This window comes from Lytechinus variegatus, chromosome 5 (assembly GCF_018143015.1).
Source record: "Lytechinus variegatus isolate NC3 chromosome 5, Lvar_3.0, whole genome shotgun sequence".
NCBI classification, from domain to species: domain Eukaryota; kingdom Metazoa; phylum Echinodermata; class Echinoidea; order Temnopleuroida; family Toxopneustidae; genus Lytechinus; species Lytechinus variegatus.
In genome coordinates this window covers 40,459,530-40,487,350 of record NC_054744.1, presented here as the reverse complement: position 1 = coordinate 40,487,350, position 27,821 = coordinate 40,459,530, and the positions used below count along the sequence as shown (strand labels likewise).

At 36.3% G+C, this 27,821-nt stretch overlaps 1 protein-coding gene across 1 annotated transcript; it reads right to left on the bottom strand.

Moving 5' to 3' along the window:
- Positions 1-763: 763 nt before the first annotated feature.
- On the bottom strand, positions 764-26,893 carry LOC121416142 (probable isocitrate dehydrogenase [NAD] subunit alpha, mitochondrial). The gene is made up of 11 exons (XM_041609617.1): positions 26,826-26,893; positions 13,597-13,644; positions 11,475-11,558; positions 9,841-10,013; positions 9,414-9,543; positions 7,550-7,683; positions 6,709-6,811; positions 5,426-5,490; positions 4,582-4,666; positions 3,873-4,025; positions 764-2,520 (listed from the first exon to the last, which is right to left on the bottom strand). The coding sequence occupies exons 1-11, from the start codon at positions 26,850-26,852 to the stop codon at positions 2,437-2,439; spliced, it is 1,086 nt and encodes a 361-aa protein (XP_041465551.1). The 5' UTR covers positions 26,853-26,893; the 3' UTR covers positions 764-2,436.
- Between the last annotated feature and the right edge of the window lie 928 nt (positions 26,894-27,821).

Genomic DNA, 27,821 nt, shown 5'->3' with positions numbered 1-27,821 from the left:
TTAATTTGTAATTTTTGGACTATTTTCCTTATTTTTCTAAATTTTTATGGCTAATTTGCATAATATGCAAATTTCATAAATTTCCACTGCTTGGATTTTTTGGGACTTTTAGTATGTTGTTAAGGGGACCTTGATGGAAAGCATTGCAGTGGAAAATCAAGTGTTGCAATTAGTGGCGGGTCACCCCCCTATTCTGGCTAGATTGACTGGACTATTGAGTCTCTATCCTCCCAGCCCATGTCTCATTTCAAGTACTGCCGATTTCTATTTTTTCCCCTCGCTCTGTCTGTTTCCCTCCATCTCTCCCCCTCCCTATCCTTAATATAGATCTCGCTCCTAGTCTCTTTCTAGTTATATCCCACTCCTCTTTCGAATTTCTCTCGTTATCTTCCCTCGCTCTCTCCACCCGTTTCCCTCCTGCATCTCACTCCCCTCCATTCCCAAATCCCCTCTTCTATATCTCAATTCCATTTCTCTCTCACACACCACTGTTCTTCTGTCTCTTTCCTTCTTACCCCCCCCCTCTCTATTTCAGTATTTCCTCATTCCCTTTCCTCCTTTTTTTAAAAATTATATTGCCATGTTCATTATCTTCTCTATATTTCTCTTAAACATATTACTCCCCTTCATCCTAATTCCCCTCTCTCATGATCTCTTACTATCTCTCCCTCAATGTCTCTCACCTTCTCTCTTCCCTCCCTCCAGTTCACATGCTTCTTTCAAAACATCAAAACAGGACCACTTGCAACAATTCTAAAATTGATATTTCAACTCTGGCAGCAACAATATACTACGCTTTAATTTCAACATACAATAAATCCCTGACTTTGTCTTTCAAATAAACTATGACATTAAAGATGCAAGGAAGGCAAACCAAACACATCTTCCTTGAGCACTTAAAAAATCTGCTTCAGCAAAGTCAAACATTGTCCATTTTATATTACTGTTCATGAAGTATTATATACCACACATATATACTGTACATGCCATAAATTCAACACTCCCTTTATTCATACAGCAAGACCAACCCCAATCAACTCAAAACCAACAATTATAGCAGTATGTGGTACTGCTAGAGTTGGTTTAGTCTGGAGCCAAAATTGGCCGACTGAGGCAACTATTTGTAATATTCACAACCTAAAATCATACAACTTCACAAAAAAAATCCTTCTTTCTCTAATTGCACATATCACACTACATCCCAATAAATGACCCAATGCATATAAAAGGTAACTTGTAAATATATAGTTCATGCAATACAAATAATAAATATGTTGTGGTTTAAACAAAGCAAAATTCAAATCGATTCACACACATATTTGTACTCCCAATCATTCTCCCCAATCACAGTACAGCTCTTTTAACATTAATTCATTACGTTACCATTGTGTAGTTTGTACATAGTTGTAGAAAATTCAAGTCTGCCATACAAAATTGTACAAAGTAAAAAAAAAAAGGATAATGCAAATTTGTGCGAAACATGCTAGTAATGGGAGGGGGTGGGAATGCTACCTTTTTGCATACAAGAGTATTGATCATAGCATTGGAATTATATAATAGGAGGAATCTATTTACATAGAGTGGAGCCAATACCTACAAGTAAAATGAAAACATAAGTGGTCATTTAGGAAAGGAAGAGACAATAAATTATCCTTTCTCAAGATAAATATATATGAATATGAATCAAATGTAAATAATGTCTTTGTTCAAGGATTATCAACAAACAAGAAATTAGGACATTTCTTTCAAGAAATTTCATTTTTAAAAATAATTTTTAAAAAAATTCATATATGTTTGTTGGGGTGCACGCATGAACTGAATTAAAAAAAGAAACGTACATGTACTACAATTATATTGATGCAAATTTGATTTTACATTGTACAAACCAAAACACAGCCTGCGAAAAAATTAAAGTTGTAATATCAAGGTACCATTGGGATGAAAATGATAAATACTCAATAAATATATAATTTAAAGACAAGAAAATCAATATAAATCTATATTAATCTCATTAAAAGTGGAAAACTGTAATGTTGACCTTAGGCCCAAACTCATAAACATTTGAACAATTGTTAAAATACAATATCAATAAACATCCAGAACTTGTTGGTTGCATTTAATATTCAGTACTCAAAATAGAATTAGCCTGAGTTGACATTCCTACTGCCAATGCAATGGTTCTAAACAGGATATTTCAAATAAATCTAATAAATGACAATTGTATCATATTTCGAATCAAATGATTATTAAATTGTTTCTGCATCAAACTGATTCTATATAGTTAGTATACATGAAGATAAAACAGATTTTGTCACAGATATTTTAGTCAGTTGCATACATTCATAAACACTGAGTGAAGATAAATTGGAGAATATATAGAACATGTGATGAATAATCAGAGATGAACTGTTGATGAGTTGAAAGCAGGCTTAGTTTCTATTCTAACTCCTGAACTCTTTCACATATGGCTTGTGTAAACTCTGAGCAAGTTGCCGTTCCACCTAAATCACCAGTAAGATGCTACAGCAATGAAACAAAATACAGAGAAAATCATTTTGCATGTGGATATGTTAGGCTGGCCATACATATACAAATTTTACAAATTAAGAATTGATTATTTGTACTCTACAGACTAAAGACACATCAAAACAGCCACTTAAAAAAATGAAGATTTGCTTCCATGGTAGTTACCATTAACTTTAAGGTCAAGTCCACCCCAGGAAAATGCTGACTAGAATAAATAGAGAAAAATCAAACTAGCATAGTGCTGAAAATTTCATCAAAATCAGATGTAAAATAAGAAAGTTATGACATTTTAAAGTTTCGCTTATTTTTCACAAAACAGTGATATGCACAACTAGGTGAGTCAGTCGATGATGTCCATCACTCACTATTTCTTTTGTTTTTTATTGTTTGAATTATACAATATTTCATTTTTTTATAGATTTGACAATAAGGACCAACTTGACTGAACCATATAGTATTAAACAATGCTAATTCCACATGTTCAGGGAGGAATTAATCGTTGTATCACTTGACAATGAGGAGAAAATTAGAATATTTCATATTTCCTATAATAAAATACAAAAGAAATAGTGAGTGGATGACATCATCAGTCTCCTCATTTGCATACAGACCAGGATGTGCAAACAAATGTTTTGTGAAATTAAGCGAAACTTTAAAATATCATAACTTTCTCATTTTACATCTGATTTTGATGAAATTTCAGTGTTATGCTTGTTGGATTTTTCTCTTTTTATTCAAATCAACTTTTTGCTGGGGTGGACCTGTCCTTTGAAGGCCCGTATTCTGAAGTCAGGTTGAACATAGACCACGGTCTAACTATGTGTTAAAACTATGGGGAGCCGAAATTTCAAAAATCCTTTTAACATTGTATATATCTTATGTTTACTATTTTGTTTCCCTTTGCTTTCATAATGAAGAAAATTACTTCAGTTATAATTCCCAGACAATTATGAACAACTTGAGCATCAAATAAGTTAATTAAGTGGTTTTTTACTGTTCGGAATTTGTGCCCCAATTGACTATCCATAGTTATACCACAACTTAAAACCAGAGTTTGATTTAACCACAAGTTCTGAATGCAGGCCAAAGTCTTTATGACAGGCTATCATTGAAAGTTACAAGAAAGATTAAAACTAATTGAAAAAAGGGGCCTACTATCCTGACCTCAAATGTAAAATTCACATTTTTAAAATGAATCCATGAAAAAGATTGATTGATTGGATAAAGGAGTGACACTAAACATTTGTAAGATTGAAATGATAGACACTCCAATGCAATTCACATAAAAGAACTTTTACAGAATTTAAAATCCAACTCCTTACAAAAACAGCTGTTGATGTACTCACCTTTCTTTCCCCTATGACCTCTAGACATGCCTTCTCAATTCGACCAGCATGTCCCATTAGTTCCATATGCCTCAGCATCATAACAGCACTAAGGAGGAGAGCTGTAGGGTTTGCCTTGTCTTCACCTGCTATGTCAGGAGCCGTACCATGAACCTTTTATGAAAACAAAAAAGACAAATAAAATTACCAGCCTATTTTTCATACAGAATACTACTCTGAATTCTTGAATTAGTGGAGGCGTTATTTGCTTGAAAGATATCTTGCAACAAGAAATACGAAAAAAAATCCCCAAAATTCTTTCGAATTGTCAACTGTCAAATTTGCCACCTCTCGATATACCAACATATATGCAAATGGGAAGAATCATACAACCATAATATCACAAATTTCATTCTTGAATAGCATACAGAGTACCCTACCCTAACAGCGTAACCCAGGCATCTCTGATAACCATACTGTGATTTCCAAAATATGATCAATGATTCATAAAATGAGAACACAAAATCAAAATATATTAGCCACAATACTTATCCAGGGAATGATCGGCATTCACAAGACGAACAATCAGCATTAATGTTGATTCGTGAAAGAAAGTGATTTAGCAATCAAGTGAATGGTGTGTTCTTATTTCATTTGGTTTACACTTCCTGTGGTTTGACCAAGAAATCAAGAATCATGAAATACATCGTAAATACCTAGTAATACTTACTGATTCAAAGATTGCGACACCTCCTGCTCCAATGTTACCACTAGGTGTTACACCAAGACCCCCTACAAGACCAGCACAAAGATCACTAACAAAAAAAAAGAAGATTAAATTCAATCTCTCTGGTACATTTAGAGCTTTATCATGTGCATGAAAGGAATGCTGGGTTTTTTTTAATCTCTTATTTCATGTTTTAAAGAATTCTGCATGAGATTGGTAGAGAATTAATTGAGTGATAAAGTGTGGTTTCCAATCAATCGACATTGCCCCATAATTTCTTTCGATCACATGCAGTGATGTCATGTGTAACTTGCTCAAGCATGATCTAGAGATGCGTGCATGCAGTTTACATACACAACAACAAAAAATAAAGTACACTGCCCCATGATTTCTTATTTTACCCACTTATTGCAACACATGCAGGGACAGTAAATTCTATAGTGATGTCCCAATTACCTTGCTAAAGTAAGATCTAGATGGATGCATGTAATTTCCAAGAGGGCAAAACATGCATTGACTCAATTGCATTATTTTTTTTAAAGGAGATCTTAATATTTCTACTCCAAAATTCTCCCCCCCCCCATATTGCTTTTGCCCAATGTAGTTATGGATTAAGATGTGGAATATTGGAATATAAAACAAACAATCAACTCTAAATTTCAGGCAAAGAGATAAATTACAACTTCCTATGTGAGCTGCATGTCTTTCCTCATCTCAACAGTATTAAATACTTTTTGTGTCATCCTTGCAAAGGGTGATTATTTGCTTATTATCTACATGGGTACATGGGACAGGGACAAGGAAATCTACTCTTCATATGAGACAGAAGACATGGATGCAAACATACCTGAGGATGTCACCGTATAAGTTAGGCATGACCAACACATCATACTGGGAGGGATCTTGTACCATCTACAAAAACAAAACAAACAAAAATAATGAATGGCCAAGTAGTCAAGAAAACTAATTAATTCCCAGACACTTATCACAGCTTCAATGCCAAAATGTTAAAATGAAACATTTCCTGCTTGAATTATTGTCACTTTAGCAACCCATGGTTAAAACACTGAACTATAAAGGCAGTATACCACAGCCATTTAGAAAAAAAACCACCAGCTCGAGACACAAACACTCACAGAGTGTTCATGAATCAGGGTGCAATATTCTGTGTCTAGCCCTATAAGACATAACTGCCAAGAAAATAAAACATTTTCCACTACTTTACTGTTTGTCATTCATATTTGCCAAGAAATCACATATTTTTATATACTTCCAATCATTCATTCACAACCCATTTTTTTGTTACCCAGGGTGGCCACCTTAACCATTAGCTGATCTTCAAGCGGGCCCACCTAACATTGTCATTACCCTTCTCCATTCTCAGAAGCCAAGCCCTTGCAAGAAGGCAGAAGGTCCCACATTTCAAGACTTTGGTATGAGCTTGCCGGGGATCAGCCCAATGACCTCCCGTTCATGTTGTAGGCACTCTACCACTGAACCACCATGCCCTGTTTCCTAGTTATTAATATAGATTTAAACCAAAATATTTCCGATTGTTTTGTGAAAGGGTCTTCACATTGAATACAATGCCAATACACATGACCCTATGGCAGATGATTTACTATGTTTTGAAGCTCCTTGGTGTTCAGTTCCCCTTTAAAACTTGATCAAGAAATTTAGTAATTCCCTTGGATTTGTACAGGAAACATATGCCTCTAGTAGGCCCTAATATCAATATGGTACACATTTTATTCTTCAAGAGGACATCAGTTGCAGACCTACCAACCTGTAACCATACAAAATAGGAATGATTCATTTAAAAAATGGGAGTCACAGCATATTTCCCATAGATGAACGTACATTATATCTGGACAAAAAAAAGGTTTCTTTCCCTATATGATATAATGTATATTAACACCCCCCCCAAAAAAAACACAAAGGAGTAGTTGGCAGGCCTGTAGTTGAATGGTGAGTGCCATTTCCATTGCAGTCTTTGAAAAAAAACAAGACTTCAGAAGTGAAGCATGTTTTACTAATGACCTTACTAGTCAACCTTAGTGGCATACAGGAATCCTGAGTATACCAACACAACCCATACAGATACAGATATACCTTTGTGAGCTTACTTACATTGAGACAGACTGTATCTAGATAGACCTCATTGAATCGGATATCCCTGTGTTTCTCTGCTACCTCTCTACAACAGCTCAGGAACAGGCCATCAGACATTCTCCTGTAGTTACACAGGAAACAACAACAAAGGATTGTTTACACATGGTACAACAAACGTATTCAATTAAAAAAGGCAATTTGTGTTCTGGGGAAGATGAAAAATAATTGGTGAGCTTTATCAATCTTTTCATTTAGGAATAATATTATAGTAAAAAGTGCTCATCATGAAGAGTTGCTCCCAAAATGACTCTATATGAGAAATAGGACAAGATATACCTCAAAAGTCTGGACTGTAATTCATCTTTGTGTGCGGTACATCTTATTTGTTTTGTGAGAAGTGAGTCAATTTCTTTTTCCCCATGACTCAAAATTGACATTCTTGTCTACATGTATGCAGAGATGCCAAGTTCAAAGACCAGCTATGCCTATGCGTGAGATTTTCTGTGAATCTGAGTAAGATCACAGACATTGTGTACAATGTATATGGGGATAGGCTGTGATATTTGCGTGAGACAGAGATTTGAGGGGATGAACAAGAGTCCAAAATGCTTGAGTCTTACGCATAATGCGTGAGACTTGGTAGCTCTGATGTATGTAAATATACAGTAATATAAGTTTCCAAGTTGTTATAAGACATCTTACTTTAAAACAAAACAAAACTATCAATACTGGACTTACTTTTAAGATATCTCTTTACCCTTTCTAGGTAATCTGTTTTTTTTCTTAATTTTAATATAAAAATTATCCGAAAATGCATTTGCTTGAGCAAATCTATGTGTATGAAACATTCGTCTCTTACATAATGTTAGCTTTGTGAACAGCTGTGACCGTGTGTCTGTTGTTGGCCTTGGCATACTCAAAGGCAAATTCAGCTACTCTCATAGAAGCCTCCTTTGTAATCAATTTGATACTCTGTACCACACCATCAACAATCTGTAATAACAAACAATAGATTAGGAAGTAGTAAAAAACATGTAGTTGAACTGTAGCAACAACTACAGTAGTAGCAGCAGCAATAGCAACAGCATCAAGATCATCATAATCAACATCACAACCACCACGTTCATCATCATCATCATCACCACCACCACCAAAACCACCATCATCATCATCATCATCACCATCAATGCCATCATCATCAACAGCAGTTGTAGTCATAGAAAAAGAACATATAACAAACTTTTTTTTTAAGTTTTAGAATTATATAAGTACCATGCAAGCAGTGACGGCCTCTGGGCAACTTTTTGTTTAAACATAATACAGGACTTCCATGGATTCTTGGAAGACATTTAATTTGTATAGAATGATTTACAATACTCCAACATTTATTAAGACTTCTCTAAGCCACATGAAAGCCAGAAGAACAGTATGATTGCATGTTGATGTCAAGGTCCCCTTTTCTCTCTGGGTATACATGTAGCATCACCAGAATAGATATTTATTTGTTCTACATCTCAGATAGTATAATACCATAATATACAAATAATGCGCGTAAGTGAGTGCATGCAGGACCAAATAATAAACGATGTGCATGCAGGGCCAAATAATGAACAATGTGCGAGAAGAGCCAATGGATATACCGCCCGATGTCTGCAGGACTGAGTGCGGTATATCCATTTGGCAAGTCGAGCACAGAGTTCTGTGCACAAGAAATGCATGTATTGTTTGTTTTATACAACTCCCCCCCCCTCAAGTTACTGAGTTGCCCTGAATGCTACATTTGATCTAAATTCTAGATAATTCCAGACCTCGCACTATCTTGCACTCTGACGTCAGAGTGCAGGATAGTGCATTTGGTATGACGTCAGAGTGCAAGATTACAGAACATTCTTGGGAGTTGTATAATAGAAGTTAAACCCATTGGCCTGTATTCTGAAGTCGGGTTTAATTTAAACTCAGGTTTAAAGTTGTGGTTTAAGTATGGGAAGCTAAAAGTATCAAAGTTTTTATAAAGTTGTATGTTCCTTACATTGTATGTTTACTTTCATCGATGGTGAAGACAATCATCTATTTATACTTCCTAGACAATTATGAATGATTTCAGAGCCAAATGAGCTGAAGTATGATATCTCTACTGTTAGTGATTTATGTAACAATTGGCTATCCATACTTAAACCACAACTTTAGACCTGCTATCAGAATACAGGCCATTCCGTTTACTATCAATTTGGTTTGATATCCATTTAGTCTACACCACTCTTCCCTCAATGCCCAGAGGGATAAATATCTACTTCATTATACTAATCATTTTTCAGTTTGTCAAATGAAAAGTCAAGAACCTCTCCCATTGCGTGCTGCAGAAAATTCAAAGGGTCCGGGATGGGAGGGGTGGACCGAATTGTTGTCCATGAATCCAAGAGGTATTAGACCAAAAGGGTATTTAATATAGGAAATAGGCTCAGTCTAATTTGAAGGGAAAAAAGAGACAAATGGTATATGCGCTAAATGTTAATTAGACTAAATTTTCAGTTTAATGAATGGTCGCAAGGCTATAGACAAGATTCATATTTGATTGTTTATCAATATGTTATGGATGGCATGAAATTTTGGAGGAGAGATTTATCTTTCAGCTATTTCAATTTGGTTATCATAAAAGCTACATTCATAAAAATTAATTCACAGCTTATCGAGGTATCCCATCATGACCTACAATGATTACTTACTGTATGTTCAATTCCACTGTACTCTCCTTCCGTGTTTTCTCTGATTGTGACCAGATCTACATCATCGTAAGCAGTCTTGTAGCCTTCTAGTGACTTGCAAGGTCGGACATTAGCATAGAGATTGAATTCCCTTCACAAAAATAAGGACAAATAAAATTAATCAAATACAATCAACTATATGGTTATGAATAGCTTTTCCTTGTTTATTTCAAACTTCGAAGAAAACAATCCATCATACATTGATAAAATATGAGTACTTTTGTGATGTTATATCATAACCAAATCAGCCACATATTATTTCAGATGTCACCTTCAGATTTAGTTGTGCAAGTTGTGCATCTGAAACTGAATGAATAATATATCCTTGACCCTTGTTAACATCTTGTTTATATCTGGAAGATAATTCCTGGATTCCAATGCAACTTACTTTCGGAGGGCAAGATTGAGGCTCATGTGTCCTTTACCGATGGGCGTGGCTAGGGGTCCTTTCAGTCCAATTTTATTCTGATTCATGGAGTGCACAGCAGCAGGAGGGATACGGGTCCGCCCATCTGGACCCTTTTCTGGGGTTACATCAACAGCCTCCCACTCAACAGGCACCTAGATAGGAGTGTTATGACAGGTGATAATTGAAAATACAGTATTATTATTGGTGTTGAGCATGTGGATCAGAATGCCAAACCAAGCACTAAGCAGTGTCTAATGCTCTTTTTTAAATTACACCACAAAATAATACCTTGATACCAACAACCAATAACAGCAGTGCAAAGTTATGACAATAATTCTGTATATGATTCAACTTCCTTTGCAAAATGAACATTTTACATTGATATTGAAAATGTCCCTGAAAGCTACAAGGTGTATGAGGCCGTTCTCATTATGCTTTCTAAAACTAGTTTACTGGAAACCGATTCAGGAAACCACTTTGGAAGATCGCTTTGCTAGCGTTCCCACTTGATCACACGAAAGTGGTTTTCAAAATCACTTCACGTAAAGCGCTCTTGTTGCTATGGAAACACTCTCAGTGGGGTGACACGTTTCGCGCGAAATTCGAAACCGCAGAATAGGCATTCTACACCTGTCGTGTGGAGTAGCGTGCTCAAAATGTGTGAAGATCGCTTCTCGAAGAACGGTTGTGTCCTCACTTACGCTAAAACCACTTTAACGAGGCAAAGCGATCATGAAAACTACATCGTGAGGTGGTTTTCCAAACTGATTTGGAAGATCGCTTCCAAGACCGCTTTTACCGTTCTCACTACGTGTTAAACTAGTTTTCACTAAACTAGTTTCCAGTAAACTAGTTTTAGGAATGTAGTGAGAACAGCCTCTATGGTCATGGACATGGACATTGGTGGATGATAGAGGATGACTCTTAAGAGAGCAAAATGAAAACCTACATCCGGTAATCTTTACAGGAGATAATAATAATAGCTATTTTTTACATAGTGCTTTTCCCGTAATGGCCCAAAGCGCTTTACAGCATATTATTACCCCAGTCATCAGATCCTTTCATGCCTGCATACACCTTCTCCACTCCCTGGGGAGTATTCCAACATGAGTTCCAAGACTAAATTGCTAGGCTTACTACCAAGGATTTTGCATCCTACCAGGTACCCATTTGGCACCTGGGTCGAGAGTGGCAAAGTGTGGATAAATGCCTTGCCAAAGGACACTAGACCGCCGTGGGATTTGAACACGACTCTCTTCTCTAAAGGCAAACAATGATTAGTTTTACAATAAATAATTTTTAACATTAGATCTTTTAAAATAAGACTGCAAATACTTTTCTACATGTACGTCAAATTAAAAAAAAAATCCATTGGTCCAGCAGACTTGGTTCCATAATGAAGTTCTACAGAAAGAAAATCAAGGCAAACTGCAATATCACAAGCACAAACAATAATTTAATTGGCTAGGTAAACTGTATCTGTCAGTCTTAGTGTAAACATTTATCAGTGCATACATGTATGTTTCTGTGACAATTCTCTGGAAAAATGGAATAAAGTCTTTTGAGATCAGGGGTATTAATTAATTATTTCATGACATGAGCCAAAGACTTACATCGGCAGCTCTGAAAATCTGCTGCACCGAGGCAGAAATTTCAGGTCCTATCCCATCTCCTGGAATTAATGTGACTTTCCTCACCTGGATTTAAAAAAAATAAATATTAAAACATATTCTTTATGAACAAATTTATTTTTCCTGTCAATAGAACACACAACCCTGCTATAAACACACAAATGTAAAATGTGTGATTAAATGCTAATATGAGAAATGTACATGAATGTAAAAAACTAATAGTTTTTAAATTGTATCATGCATATAAATTTTGCCCTTGACTGCCCCAAAAATATATTTTAATATATTAGACTATATCCCTCCCCCTTCATTAAAAATATTTCATCCATTAGAGGGTCCTTTTAAGGTGAGAGAACTAAAACTGAGGGAAAGGAGAGCATAAATTAGTATAAACACATTTTATGCGATCTGACTTTGATATGTACATGTAACAATATAAAGAATAAGGGTTAGAGGAAAAGGAGGAAATATAGAATGTGAATTCAACCCTCTGCGTGGTGTTGAAGTCTTGCATAACATCCATATAATAATACGTATTTTCTTCCCAAAGAAAATAACATGGAAACAATTGTCATTATTATCCCCCCCCCAAAAAAAAAAAATCGAATTCAGCGTGCAGAGTTAAAAGATTAAAAACTAGGCACATCAATAATGTGGAGCTCATCCGGCATCTCGCAACGAAATTTAACACAATTTTAATTTCAGCCCAGTTGACAGTGTAGTGAATTACATTGGTGACATAAATTGTGGATATAGAATTGAAATTGATGAAGAAATGACATAGAAGCATTTTTGTGATCTATGAATAAATTTCATATAAATTAAGCATAAATAACTTTCTAGTCAAAATTTCTTAACTCTATGTAGAACCTTGGTGAACCTCATGTAGCTCTCAGATGGAACAAAAATAACCAAAGTCAATCAACAAATAAATAAGTAATTTTTGTGAGTTTTGAAAATATATGAATAAATTAGCATATTTAATGAGTTTCAAAATTCTATGTTTAAATTTTGTATCACCACCTCCAGCTATTATATAAAGCAAACAAAATTGATCAGCAAATGAAGAAGAAAAAACATTTCTTTGTAATTCTGTGTAGAAGTTTGGTGAACCTCATAAAGTTCTACAAAATGGAAGAAGAAAAAAAGTAAAAATCGGTCAACAATTAAAGAAGAAAAAGCATTTTATGTGAATTTTTAAAAATATGAATAAATTAATTTCCCATAAATTAGCATAAAAATTGTTCTAGTCAAAATTTCAAAATTCTGTGAAGAAGATTGGTGAACCTCATGAAGCTCTACCAGATGGAAGAAAAAAAAATCAAAATCGGTCAACATATAAAGAAGAAGCATTTTATGTGAATTTTTCAAAATATGCATAAATTAATTTCGCATAAATTAGCATAAAAATTGTTCTGGTCAAAATTTCAAAATTCTGTGTAGAAGTTTGGTGGACCTCATGAAGCTCTACCAGATGGAAGCAAAAAATTCAAAATCGGTCAACAAATAAAGTAGCATTTTTTGTGAATTTTGAAAAATGCGCATAAATTAGCATATTTAATGAATTTCAAAATTCTGTGTAGAAGTTTTAAATTCCCCACCTAGCGCTATCATATGAAGCAAACAGAATTAAAATCGGACTTGAAATGGCGAAGTAATAATATTTTGAAATTGTGGACGGACGACAGACAACGGACGCCACGCTACGGCATAAGCTCATCTTGCCCTTCGGGCCTGATGAGCTAAAAAATGTTCTGGTCAAAATTTCTAAATTCTTAGAAGTTTGGTGAACCTCATGAAGCTCTACCAGATGGAAGCAAAAATTCAAAATCGGTCAACAAATAAAGAAGCATTTTTTTGTGAATTTTGAAAAATGCGCATAAATTAGCATATTTAATATTTCAAAATTCTGCGTAGAAGTTTTGAATCCCCACCTAGTGCTATCATATAAAGCAAACAGAATTAGAATCGGACTTGAAATGGCAAAGAAGTAGACAAGTAGTCATTTTGAAATTGTGGACGGACGACACGGCATAAGCTCATTAGGCCCTTCGGGGTTATGTTGGTTGATACTTGATAGATATTATTTTATCAAAATACTTACATTTTGAGAATAAAATCTCTTGTTGAGGCTCCTGCTCAGACCAGTTCTCTAAAAAAACACAAGAATTATTAAAATGCATCATTTCAGTAATTCAAATACCTCAATGGAGCTCAAATAAACTTCCCACTTTTTAATTGCAGCGGCTTGTAAACTATTTTCTCCAAGATCTTAGAAAGTATTGGCAAAATAGCTATAGGTATTCCTATTGTCATCTTTTTGAAAACAGGAAGAACTTTGGCAACCTTTAACTTCGATGGAACTATTCAATGAGTGGAGCGCCTCTGGCAATCTCACCTGCATTCAAAACAGCAGCAGTGCTGAATTTGAAAACTACTATAAAATTGGAGATGATGGAGGCAACTTTTGATTATTTCGCCACATAAGCTTGTACGCTTTGCGTGCATTTACATGTACCGCCCCTCCAAAATGAGTTCCTGGACATACGGTTTAAGAGTGAATAAGAGTGGAGATTCTTGATAAAGAACTCATCTGAAAATGCCTTTTAGGTTTTAGGTGCAAACTGCTTAAAAGTCCTGACAGGGGATTTTTTTAAATTTGATTTCACGCCAATAGAGAGGTATTTCATCATCATTGCGACACATGATTTTTATTATTTTTGTGAGCATATTTCATAGAGGAATAATCATTTTAAGGCAAGGTGAAAAATAATCAGACTTAACATAACATTTAGGCATCGACTCTGCACTGGATCTTATCCCCACCATATTTTTTATTTAGTGTTAAACTTTACACCCTGTGATGAGTTAAACAACAAACGGTGATAGGAGCATATCGATTACCGGGATATCTTGATATTTCTTTTTTAATGCAAGCAATATTGATTTTCAGTATTTTGGGGTTTCAAAATCATATTCATTTCTACCTCATTATAATATGATGTGAAAATATTTGAATAACATGAAATCATTCAACATAAACTGAATCAAAATTACATGAAAAAAATAAATTCATTAATCAAAATGTAAACTTAGCATCAATCTGAAGATATTTCTTTAATGAATTATTATTACAAAGGGAACAGTGATACAAAATAAAATTTTCTACATGTTCTAGAAATCTCTATGAATTTATATAACATAAACAGAAGTTTATATATTCTAATGATAAATAAAACACATAGACGTACATGTAACTAAGAATACACTCAGCCATGCTTCACTCACTCACCCCCCCACCGATAAACAACGCACATAAGAGGAATGAAAAGGAGAGAGAATTAATCCAGGGGGGGGGCACTCACATATATTGGTGGTATGGGGACGTGCCGCTTTGAAGACCCCCCTTTTCAGACCTAAATTTCAGTTCTCTAGCATCTACATTTTACAAAAGTTCCGTTCATAAGCCACCCCAACCAGCTCCCAGGCCCGTTACGAAACACCTCCGTTACCAAGCCCTGCCAAAATTGTCCACCGCTAGCCATGAAAATCTACCGTACCCCGGATCTGAGAGCAAGCTACACGCACAGCTCCATCAAGCCAAAAGTCCTCAGCTACAATACAGAGCCAGCTATAGAGCGCGCGCGATCGCAGTCGTTACGGTACAATGTGACGTTCCCATGACCTCATTTTCCCCCGCCCTGTTTGATTTAGTTCCGTAGACCGTTTTTCACACGGCCAGGTACATTTTTAGTTCCCAAGACCCCGTATTTCACCCTTGTAGTCAGTTCCTTAGACTCCCATTTCAGGCCAGGTTTCGCGAGGCACACCCCCATCAAAAAATAATTTGAGTGCCCCCCCCGGGGAATTAATAAACACATGACAAAAAAAAAACCTTTAAAAATAAAGTTATAATGAAATTTTAAAAATTCAAAAGTATGCCCTAGATCTATATAATTTTGTCTAAGTAAATATAAAAAAATAGTATTGAATTATATGTGCAAAAAAATCATGATTTAATTGAATATATATCGAAGCAACTTGCGATTTGCCTAAAGTTTTCATCTCTTCTTGCTATGCACATTTATTAAAGGACAAGTCTACCCCAGCAAAAAGTTGATTTGAATAAAAAGAGAAATATCCAACAAGCATAACACTGAAAATTTCATCAAAATCAGATGTAAAATAAGAAAGGTATGACATTTTAAATTTTTGCTTGATCGGTATGCAAATTTCTTTTGTATTTTATTGTATGAAATATTCTAATTTTCTCCTCATTGTCAAGCAAAGCAACGATTATGTCCTCTCTGAACATGTGGAATTAGCATTGTTTAAATGGTTCAGTCAAGTTGGTCCTTGTCAAATCTGTAAAAATTGAAATATTGTATAATTCAAACAATAGAAAACAAAAGAAATAGTGAGTGATGGACATCATCAACTGACTCAATTTGCATGTCACTGTCCGAGTTGTGCATGTCACTGTTTAGTGAAAAATAAGCAAAACTTTAAAATGCCATAACTTTCTTATTTTACATGATTAGGCCTAGATCTACATCTGATTTTGATGAAATTTTAGCATTATGCACGTTTGATTTTTCTCTAAATATTCAAATCAACATTTTTCAGGGGTGAACTTGACCTTTAAACTAAAGTGTATTGTGAAACAAATCAGTGAATCTTTTATTGAAATTTAAATTCTTTTTTGTTAGTGTTAAGCCAGGACAGTAGAGGCGCATGGCCAATATGGGAGACTCTCTCCAATAGGGGAGACAATCTCCCACATTGGAGACTTGCTTTGCAAAAGGACAAAAGAAACAACACAAACAAAAGCATGATTTTTTCCACCCAAAATTTTGTCTCACTGAGGTCACTTGTTCACTGCTACCACCCTGCCTGTGGGGAATCTACAGGTAGGACTATGGTATGCCAATGTTGTACAGAGCACACACTTTAAAAAATCATTAAAATATCACTTTTGTGACCAAAATTACTAATTTCCATACAGTTGCAATTTATTTTTCATTAGTAACTTGTGAATAATTTTTGTATTCACCAGAGCGCTCAAAAACTTGAATTTGGGGCATATTTTTTGGTACGCCCTCTATTGGTGGAAAGTAATATGGCAAGAAAATTTTCATTTTTTGATCTCTATTTTTAATTAAGAAAAAAATAATTTAAAGAATCAAATTTAAATGAGAGTCAAGTTGTATGAATAATAGGTGTAATGGAGACTGTCAGTGTAAAAAAATCAAGCATTTGCCCCAAAGAAAAAGTGAAAATAAGTCAAACATTGCCACCCTTACTTTGCCACACATGGAGATATAAGTGAGAACAAGGTCTCTAATAGCTCTATGGTTATATCATAACCTTGTTCATTGAATGAGTGACTGAGGTCAGAACTCAGAAGCCCATTTGTTCCGTGTGTGATTGACAATAAAAATCCTTATCAAAACAAAAGTAGACGGTGAATTTTTAAAGTAGACGGTGAAAAGGGGTAATTTTTTACGAGGAATCTGCTTATCACATATTTATTTGCCGCGAAGGTAATCCTTTTGCCGCAAATGTAAACAAAGGATATTGGTCTCCAAAACTGGAGACAGTCTCCAATATTGGCCGTGCGCCTCTACTGCAGGATATTGATTTTATCACTCCTAGTACCAATGAGGTCCAAATATTACATGTATGGACCTCATAGGCGACATCAGTGGAATTGCGGGGTTAGAAATCTTTGAGTACAGGATATTTCGATATTATTTCACAAGTACGCGCTCTATTTCTTTTTTTGGCCAATATTATAATTAAGGATCGTAAATACATTGCTAGCAACAAAAATAAAATGAAAGATATTAAGGGAAACTTACATTTTGACGACTTTTTCCTGATTTATTTGGCAGTTGCTCTTCACTTCTGACTCGCGATCGAAGCTGTTATGCAGATCACGTGATACGCTTTCTCGTCAGGTGATCGGTTGGTTATTCTTTTCGCCAGACGTTGATAATGATATATTTCATAACGCTAGCATTCATCGCAAATTCAGGTGAAAGCAATTGGAGTTAACAGCGCAAGCTTTAAATTTTTCAAAAAATAAAGTGTAATTCATTGCATAAGTTTCGCGCCGGACATGAAGGATCATTTGGTCCCATATTGGCATAATGCATAACAACGGGGGGGGGGGGGGGGGGGGTTGTCCCTACCATTTCAACGACTATAGCCAGAAATTATGATTTTTTTTTTCTCTCCTAGCTTTTTTAACCAAAATCCCCCCCCCCAAAAAAAAAGGGAGCTAGTGTTAAAGAGAAAGAGAATTATGATAGAGGAACACAAAATACATTATTTTTTCAGCTTTTATTTATTCGACTTATAATCCCATACTCAAATATTAAATGGGGCTTCCACAGTTTTTTAAGCCCGGGGGCCACTTACATGAGTGGATACCATATGCGCGACCAAAAAAAACATCTTTTTCACTATAGGGCATGTTACGTACGTAACGTGATAAGGGTGTCAAAAACACAAAAATAATGAAAAAGGGGTATATCTATTTCGCTAGGAAAATTACGTGTTTTAGGGTCGAATTTGAGGGGATGATAAAACAAGATTAAAATGTTTTATAAAGGATGTCCTTGTTTTCCCCAACACTTCGTGTTTAGAGTCCAATTTGCGCAAGGTGTAGAAGCTAGGTGGGGTCGTACTAAGCCAATTAAAGGTAAAAAAAGCCGAAGACCGAAGAACCCGTAACAATAAACATTCCTGTACTTGTGCATTTCAGGGAATATTTAAAGAGTATCGTTTTGTTTCCAATTCTTGTCAAGGGTACGGTACACGTCAATACTTGTTAAGGGGTGCATTTTCAGAATCAGGAAATTACGTGTTTAGGGTGCTTTTTGAGACCCCATGATCGCGCATGGTATCCACTCGTGAATGGAAGTGGCCCCCGGCTTTTAAAGTCAATTCATAAAAATATTCCTCCTCGGGATTTGAGCTTTCTTTCATGAAATATCAATCTTTTTCGTGATTACCAAAAATACTTAAAATGTCATTTTTTTTATCTTTGTATAAAGCTTTAGCTCATGCGTTGCGCCTGCAATATTTTAATGTTGAGATACAACTTTATGCTTTTAATGAATTCCTAAAAACACTAAATTCTCAGATCATTTGTCGCAATCGAATGATTGGAAATGAATGATTAATAAGTTTCATGAATAATGTTTAAAATGCGTCTCTCTATCAGTTTTGAATATTTAAAAAAAAATGTCAGCTCGTGCTTTTTGCTCGCAATATTTTGATTAGTAAGAAGTTCTTGTATATGCGAGTTTGATAGATAAATAAATAGAGAGAGAGGGGGAGGGTCCCTCAGCTACTTGTCCTCGCTTATTCCATTTTTTTTTATTATGCTCGTACGTGTTGTGAGGTTTTCAAAGTCTTCTTTTTCTCACCCTTTTTATTGTCTCGGAGCTTCCCTCTATTTCTTTGCTACGATGTATAGCCCTTCTTACTTGTTTCAATTCTTTATGTTCTCATTTCACTGAAAACATAATTATTAAACTGACGTAGAAGACTTTACAACAAAATTTTGATATTGTTTTTTCTTGTTTGTTTGGCTTTCTTTTTTCTTCTCCTCATTTCTTGTTTTTCTTCTTAGTTTCCCTTTCCTTATTTTCTCTTATTTCATTTCATGAGGCATCCGCCAACTTATATACAACAAACATATTTAGAGGCCGATATCCAGTGAGGGGGCGTGGTGGTATGCCCCTCTAAAAAAGGAGGAAAATAGGAAGGAAAAAAAGAAGGGAAGGGGAAAAAATAAGAAAAAAAGAAAGACGATGATGGCAATGATGATGATGATGAAAATTATCTTGGTGAAGATGATAGTGGTGGTGATGGTGGCGGTGATGATGATGATGATGATAATGATGGTGGTAGTGGTGATGAAGATGAGAATGAAGTTGGTGACGATGCTATGATGATGATGACGAGATGTAATTTTGTTATTTTGTCTTTAAAAAAATAATAGTGCACAGGCGAAATCATTTAAAGTTTATTATGAAAATAGCAGAAAAAAATAATTTGAAAAATTGTACCGTTGCGTATCCAGTGGAAAATCCATCCCCCACCAAAAAAGAAAAAAAGTGAGATTTTGTTTTGTTATTTGTGACGGCGTAGGTCTATGCGAGCAGCTATGGGATGGGAAAAAAAGTAAATGAAATGTCAAGAAATACATAATGACTTTTATTGTACATTCAGTATATCAGTAGATAACTTCATACTCTTTCCAAAAAAGAAAAAAGTGGGTATATTATGGACCATTAAAAATGGGCAGTTGCTCTGTATATTATATTACATAGAATATATAGAGCAACTGCTCGTGTGTAGCGGTAAGTTATTCACTGATCTACATAATTCATGCGGCGCACGGCGCGTGCGCAATGTTTAATAATTATTGCTGTGAACACAATGAATGTCATCAAAAACATAATCTCACAGATCAAATAATGCCAGCTCGACGCGCAAAATCAGAAAAAAAATATATTTTCTGCCCTGATAATTTGGTAACCCTAACCTAACCCAATTTCTAAGTATTTTAAACATAAACAGGATAACTACAGACAATGATTTAAATTAACTTTATATTCTTTTGCGAAAATGAATATGAAGGACAGCTTTTTGATAAAGAACACAGTTTTAGAGTGTTAGAGCGTGATTTATACCTACAACCGCTAAATCCTGTCACTGTCGGTATGAAGCAGTGATTCCATCAGCTTACGGTAATAATTTTTGCAACACGGGCGCCAGTCCGAGAAACAGATAGGCATTTGCCCAAACGGACAACATCTTAACCTCTGCTCATTTCTTTTTGCACGGGCACATAAATCTCGACGTAACCCATCACATTTCTCCCTATTTTCTCCTCCCTTTTATTTTCCATTAATTTTTCTTTCGTTCACTTTTTTCTGTCTTCTTTCCCCAATTTTTTTTACCCATCACATTTCTCCCTATTTTCTCTTCCCTTTTATTTTCCATTAATTTTTCTTTCTTTCACTTTTTTCTGTCCTCTTTTCCCTTCTATTTTTGTTCTCGTCTCACCACTTTTCCTCATCCCCCAGCCTCCGACGCCCGTGCAGATTCGCAAACAATATCAAGAGTATGTCTACTTGCAAGGGCGGAAATCTCTCCCCAAAGGTAGGGGGACCAGGGGCTGGAAAATTTGACAAACAAACAAACAAAAAAAAAGAAGGTTTATCACCCCCTAAAGAAGGTCATCTTAACCAAAAGAAATTTGACAAGCAAACAAGCAAAAAAAGGGGGCATCCCAAAAGTAAGATCGTCTCTTCCAAATGTTTTATTTCGATTTTGAATGAAATGACCAAAAATAGTAGGGGGATATTTCATAATGTGCCCCCTACTATTTTGGGTGAGGGTACATGTCCCCCGGCCCTGGGATTTGCGCCCATGTGGGTGGGGGTGTTGCGCCTCCCTATCGGGATCATATCACAGCGAGTATACACTCTTCCATATGGAAGAGTGTTTACTCGCTGTGATTTCGATCTCACACATATGAAAAAAAATAGAACAGCTAAGCCTTGATCACAGGCCAAAATGCCTAACGATTTCTCCGCGGCATTAACAACTCTCGTAAGGGGCGCTCCATTTATAAATAAAGTTGCATGAACAGCTGTCTATGGCGACGGAATCATAGGCAGAATTGTTGCCAGAAGCGTGGGAATTTGGCAGAAAATTCAAGAAAAGAACCGGTGAGTACCGATTTAAGAGTAATTATATATTCATTAACATTTATTGAATCATAAGAATAAAGATTTTTTACGGAAAGAAAGCTTAGTTCTAAGCTAGGGCTGCCCAAATGCGCGTGAGTGGAGTCCCAGTTTCTTAACACGGGTAAGTATTGCGGTGTCGCCTAGAGTGGATTTTATTGGGGTCGGGTAGTTAATTTAGTTATAAAATCGCAATTGTCGTATTTTCAGGGTTATTTTCATCATCCATGTTTTTGTAATTTCAATATTAAATACTGGATCGGTGTACTCTGATGGGAATGATAAGATTCATTCAGTCTCGAGGTCCCCGGAGCAAGAATACGGCCAAATCGTGGTTTTGCACTTTTGGGAACCACTCGTATAATTTGTGTACGCCACTCCTAGTACCAATGAGGTCCAAACATTACATGTATGGACCTCATAGGCGACATCAGTGGAATTGCGGGGTTAGAAATCTTTGAGTACAGGATATTTCGATATTATTTCACAAGTACGCTCTCTATTTCTTTTTTTGGCCAATATTATAATTAAGGATCGTAAATTCATTGTAAGCAACAAAAATAAAATGAAAGATATTAAGGGAAACTTACATTTTGACGACTTTTTCCTGATTTTCTTGGCAGTTGCTCTTCACTTCTGACTCGCGATCGAAGCTGTTATGCAGATCACGTGATACGCTTTCTCGTCAGGTGATCGGTTGGTTATTCTTTTCGCCAGACGTTGATAATGATATATTTCATAACGCTAGCATTCATCGCAAATTCAGGTGAAAGCGATTGGAGTTAACAGCGCAAGCTTTAAATTTTTCAAAAAATAAAGTTTAATTTATTGCATAAGTTTCGCGCCGGACACGAAGGATCATTTGGTCCCATATTGGCGTAATGCATAACAACGGGGGGGGGGGGGGGGGGGGGGGGGGGGGGGGGGGGATCTGGGGGGTGGGGGGGTATCCCTACCACTTCAACGACTATAGCCAGAAATTATGATTTTTTTTTCTCTCCTAGCTTTTTTAACCAAAATACCCCCCCCAAAAAAAAAGGAACTAGTGTTAAAGAGAAAGAGAATTATGATAGAGGAACACAAAATACTTTATTTTTTCAGCTTTTATTTATTCGACTTATAATCCCATAATCAAATATTAAATGGGGCTTCCACAGTTTTTTAAGCCCGGGGGCCACTTACATGAGTGGATACCATATGCGCGACCAAAAAAAAAATCTTTTTCACTATAGGGCACGTTACGTACGTAACGTGATAAGGGTGTCAAAAACACAAAAATAATGAAAAAGGGGTATATCTATTTCGCTAGGAAAATTACGTGTTTAGGGTCGAATTTGAGGGGATGATAAAACAAGATTAAAATGTTTTATAAAGGATGTCCTTGTTTTCCCCAACACCTCGTGTTTAGAGTCCAATTTGCGCAAGGTGTAGAAGCTAGGTGGGGTCGTACTAAGCCAATTAAAGGTAAAAAAGCCGAAGACCGAAGGACCCGTAACAATAAACATTCCTGTACTTGTGCATTTCAGGGAATATTTAAAGAGTATCGTTTTGTTTCCAATTCTTGTCAAGGGTACGGTACACGTCAATACTTGTTAAGGGGTGCATTTTCAGAATCAGGAAATTACGTGTTTAGGTTGCTTTTTGAGACCCCATGATCGCGCATGGTATCCACTCGTGAATGGAAGTGGCCCCCGGCTTTTAAAGTCAATTCATAAAAATATTCCTCCTCGGGATTTGAGCTTTCTTTCATGAAATATCAATCTTTTTCGTGATTACCAAAAATACTTAAAATGTCATTTTTTTAAATCTTTGTATAAAGCTTTAGCTCATGCGTTGCGCCTGCAATATTTTAATGTTGAGATACAACTTTATGCTTTTAATGAATTCCTAAAAACACTAAATTCTCAGATCATTTGTCGCAATCGAATGATTGGAAATGAATGATTAATAAGTTTCATGAATAATGTTTAAAATGCGTCTCTCTATAAGTTTTGAATATTTAAAAAAAAATGTCAGCTCGTGCTTTTTGCTCGCAATATTTTGATTAGTAAGAAGTTCTTGTATATGCGAGTTTGATAGATAAATAGAGAGAGAGGGGGAGGGTCCCTCAGCTACTTGTCCTCGCTTATTCCAGTTTTTTTTATTATGCTCGTACGTGTTTTGAGATTTTCAAAGTCATCTTTTTCTCACCCTTTTTATTGTCTCGGAGCTTCCCTCTATTTCTTTGCTACGATGTATAGCCCTTCTTACTTGTTTCAATTCTTTTATGTTCTCATTTCACTGAAAACATAATTATTAAACTGACGTAGAAGACTTTACAACAAAATTTTGATATTGTTTTTTCTTGTTTGTTTGGCTTTCTTTTTTCTTCTCCTCATTTCTTGTTTTTTTTCTTCTTAGTTTCCTTTTCCTTATTTTCTCTTATTTCATTTCATGAGGCATCCGCCAACTTATATACAACAACAAACATATTTAGAGGCCGATATCCAGTGAGGGGGCGTGGTGGTATGCCCCTCTAAAAAAGGAGGAAAATAGAAAGGAAAAAAAGAAGGGAAGGGGAAAAAATAAGAAAAAAAGAAAGACGATGATGGCAATGATGATGATGATGAAAATTATCTTGGTGAAGATGATAGTGGTGGTGATGGTGGCGGTGATGATGATGATAATGATAATGATGGTGGTAGTGGTGATGAAGATGAGAATGAAGTTGGTGACGATGCTATGATGATGATGACGAGATGTAATTTTGTTAAGTTGTCTTAAAAAAAATAATAGTGCACAGGCGAAATCATTTAAAGTTTATTATGAAAATAGCAGAAAAAAATAATTTGAAAAATTGTACCGTTGCGTATCCAGTGGAAAATCCATCCCCCACCAAAAAAGAAAAAAAAGTGAGATTTTGTTTTGTTATTTGTGACGGCGTAGGTCTATGCGAGCAGCTATGGGATGGGAAAAAAAGTAAATGAAATGTCAAGAAATACATGATAATGACTTTTATTGTACATTCAGTATATCAGTAGATAACTTCATACTCTTTCCAAAAAAGAAAAAAGTCGGTATATTATGGACCATTAAACATGGGCAGTTGCTCTGTATATATTATGCAACTGCCGCGTGTAGCGGTAAGTTATTCACTGATCTACATAATTCATGCGGCGCACGGCGCGTGCGCAATGTTTAATAATTATTGCTGTGAACACAATGAATGTCATCAAAAACATAATCTCACAGATCAAAGAATGCCAGCTCGACGCGCAAAATCAGAAAAAATATATATTTTCTGCCCTGATAATTTGGTAACCTTATAACCTAACCCAATTTCTAAGTATTTTAAACATAAACAGGATAACTACAGACAATGATTTAAATTAACTTTATATTCTTTTGCGAAAATGAATATGAAGGACAGCTTTTTGATAAAGAACAGTTTTAGAGTGTTAGAGCGCGATTTATACCTACAACCGCTAAATCCTGTCACTGTCGGTATGAAGCAGTGATTCCATCAGCTTACGGTAATAATTTTTGCAACACGGGCGCCAGTCCGAGAAACAGACAGGCATTTGCCCAAACGGACAACATCTCAACCTCTGCTCATTTCTTTTTGCACGGGCACATAAATCTCGACGTAACCCATCACATTTCTCCCTATTTTCTCCTCCCTTTTACTTTCCATTAATTTTTCTTTCGTTCACTTTTTTCTGTCTTCTTTCCCCAATTTTTTTTACCCATCACATTTCTCCCTATTTTCTCTTCCCTTTTATTTTCCATTAATTTTTCTTTCTTTCACTTTTTTCTGTCCTCTTTTCCGCTTCTATTTTTGTTCTCGTCTCACCGCTTTTCCTCATCCCCCAGCCTCCGACGCCCGTGCAGATTCGCAAACAATATCAAGAGTATGTCTACTTGCAAGGGCGGAAATCTCTCCCCAAAGGTAGGGGGACCAGGGGCTGGAAAATTTGACAAACAAACAAACAAAAAAAAGAAGGTTTATCACCCCCTAAAGAAGGTCATCTTAACCAAAAGAAATTTGACAAGCAAACAAGCAAAAAAAGGGGGGCATCCCAAAAGTAAGATCGTCTCTTCCAAATGTTTTATTTCGATTTTGAATGAAATGACCAAAAATAGTAGGGGGATATTTCATAATGTGCCCCTACTATTTTGGGTGAGGGTTACATGTCCCCCGGCCCTGGGATTTGCGCCCATGTGGGTGGGGGTGTTGCGCCTCCCTATCGGGATCATATCACAGCGAGTATACACTCTTCCATATGGAAGAGTGTTTACTCTCTGTGATTTCGATCTCACACATATGAAAAAAAATAGAACAGCTAAGCCTTGATCACAGGCCAAAATGCCTTACGATTTCTCCGCGGCATTAACAACTCTCGTAAGGGGCGCTCTATTTATACATAGAGTTGCATGAACAGCTGTCTATGGCGACAGAATCGTAGGCAGAATTGTTGCCAGAAGCGTGGGAATTTGGCAGAAAATTCAAGAAAAGAATGGTGAGTACCGATTTAAGAGTAATTATATATTCATTAACGTTTATTGAATCATAAGAATAAAGAATCTTTTACGTAAAGAAAGCTTAGTTCTAAGCTAGGGCTGCCCAAATGCGCGTGAGTGGAGTCCCAGTTTCTTAACACGGGTATTATTAGTATTGCGGTGTCGCCTACATGTACCACTTGTTCACTGCTACCACCCTGCCTGTGGGGAATCTACAGGTAGGTCTATGGTATGCCAATGTTGTACAGAGCACACACTTTAAAAAAATCATTAAAATATCACTTTTGTGACCAAAATTACTAATTTCCATACAGTTGCAATTTATTTTACATTAGTAACTTGGGAATAATTTTTGTATTCACTAGAGCGCTCAAAAACTTGAATTTTGGGCATATTTTTGTGTACGCCCTCTATTGGTGGAAAGTAATATGGCAAGAAATTTTTCTTTTTTTGATCTCTATTTTTAATTAAGAAAAAAATTATTTAAAGTGTCAAATTTAAATAAGAGCCAAGTTGTATGAATAATAGGTGTAATGGAAACTGTGAGTGTAAAAAAATCAGGCATTTGCCCCAAACAAAAAGAGAAAATAAGCCAAACATTGCCACCCTTATTTTGCCACACATGGAGATATAACTGAGAACAAGGTTATATTATAACCTTGTTCATTGAATGAGTGCCTAGAGTGGTGTACGCGCACTTGTGTAAAAGTGAATGGAGGTGGAAATAGGGAACCGTGCGTGTGACTGAACAAAGCGCTGCTGTATGAAGTGAACGGTGGTTCCCAAAATCACGATAATGCCAAGAATACTGGATGGATAGGACAGTCCAGCCAGGCCCAGGCCAGGTGTAGACTCTACTCGGCCTACACAAACTTGCACGAATGGGACTGAGATTTTTTAATTTCTCTTTATTCCCGTTTAAACTAACAAAAATCATTGATATTTGTCAAGTATGGATCACAAATACTAAATATCTACCGTCAGAGAGATTAATATGTACATTTTAAAATATCGATAATGACATCAGGTAAGACTTTGATCGAATATCAGAAAAATTCCTTACCAAACTCGACCACACTTTGCTCGCCATGATTTACGTTACGGGAAGAAGTTAATGCACCGAAACACGAAGGGGCCGGGGAGGACCGCGAGGCCTGACCATATAGGGCCTGGCGATCCAAAACGGCTAGCCGATTAGTCCCACCAGTGCGCGTACCTGCTACGAGCAGTCGATCCGGTGCCTGCCCTACCAGATCCAAATCCCCTGGTTTAAATTTTGGCCGATACGCTTACGAAAGGAGGGCTGCCGTCGGCCTTTTTGTTCCACATGCCGTTAACATACGTAAAATTTACCCCCCGGAACTGACCCTCCTCAGGTGCAAGGGGCACAGAATCCCTGAACACGTTCGCGTGGGCACTATATAGTACTTTTCTTGGGTAAGGGGGGGGGGGCGGGGGCTGATGCGAGATAGGGCACTTCCCGGGGGGGGGGGCACTTCCATCCACGAGTGGATACAATGCGCGATCATGTGGTCTCGAAAATCACCCTTAACACGTATTTTCCATATACTGAAAATGCACCCCATAACAAGTATTGGCGCGTAAAAATTTCCCTTAACAAGTATTGGAAACAAAACGATACTCTTGGCAAGTATTACCTGAAATGAACCCATAAACAAGTACAGCCATTAAATATATGTCACGGGTCCTTCGGTCGTCGGTTTTACCTTTACACATCAATTGATTTAGTACGACCCCACCTTCCACACCTCGCGCAAATTGGACTCTAGTAAACAAGTAGTCTTGTGGCAAAAAGGACATCCTTTATAAGACATTTTAATTTGTTTTATCATCCCCACAAATTTGACTCTAAGCACGTAACTTTAGTCCTAGCGAAATTTCATTATTTTTGTGTTTTTGACACCCTTATCACGTTACATACGTAACGTGCCCTATCTTGAAAAAGACTTACACGATAAGGCAAGGAGGCACTTGCATGCTCACACATAAAACGGGTCCTTCTCAAGGGGCACTGCAGAACATGTTCGTGAGGGGCACC

Excerpts from the sequence above, each read along its gene's own strand:
- LOC121416142 (XM_041609617.1), bottom strand. The coding sequence starts at position 26,852 with ATGGCGAGCAAAGTGTGGTCGAGTTTG. Across the intron at positions 11,559-13,596 it reads AGAGATTTTATTCTCAAAAT|GTGAGGAAAGTCACATTAAT; the intron begins GTAAGTATTTTG and ends TTTTAAATCCAG. Across the intron at positions 2,521-3,872 it reads AGGTCATAGGGGAAAGAAAG|CATCTTACTGGTGATTTAGG; the intron begins GTGAGTACATCA and ends TCATTGCTGTAG.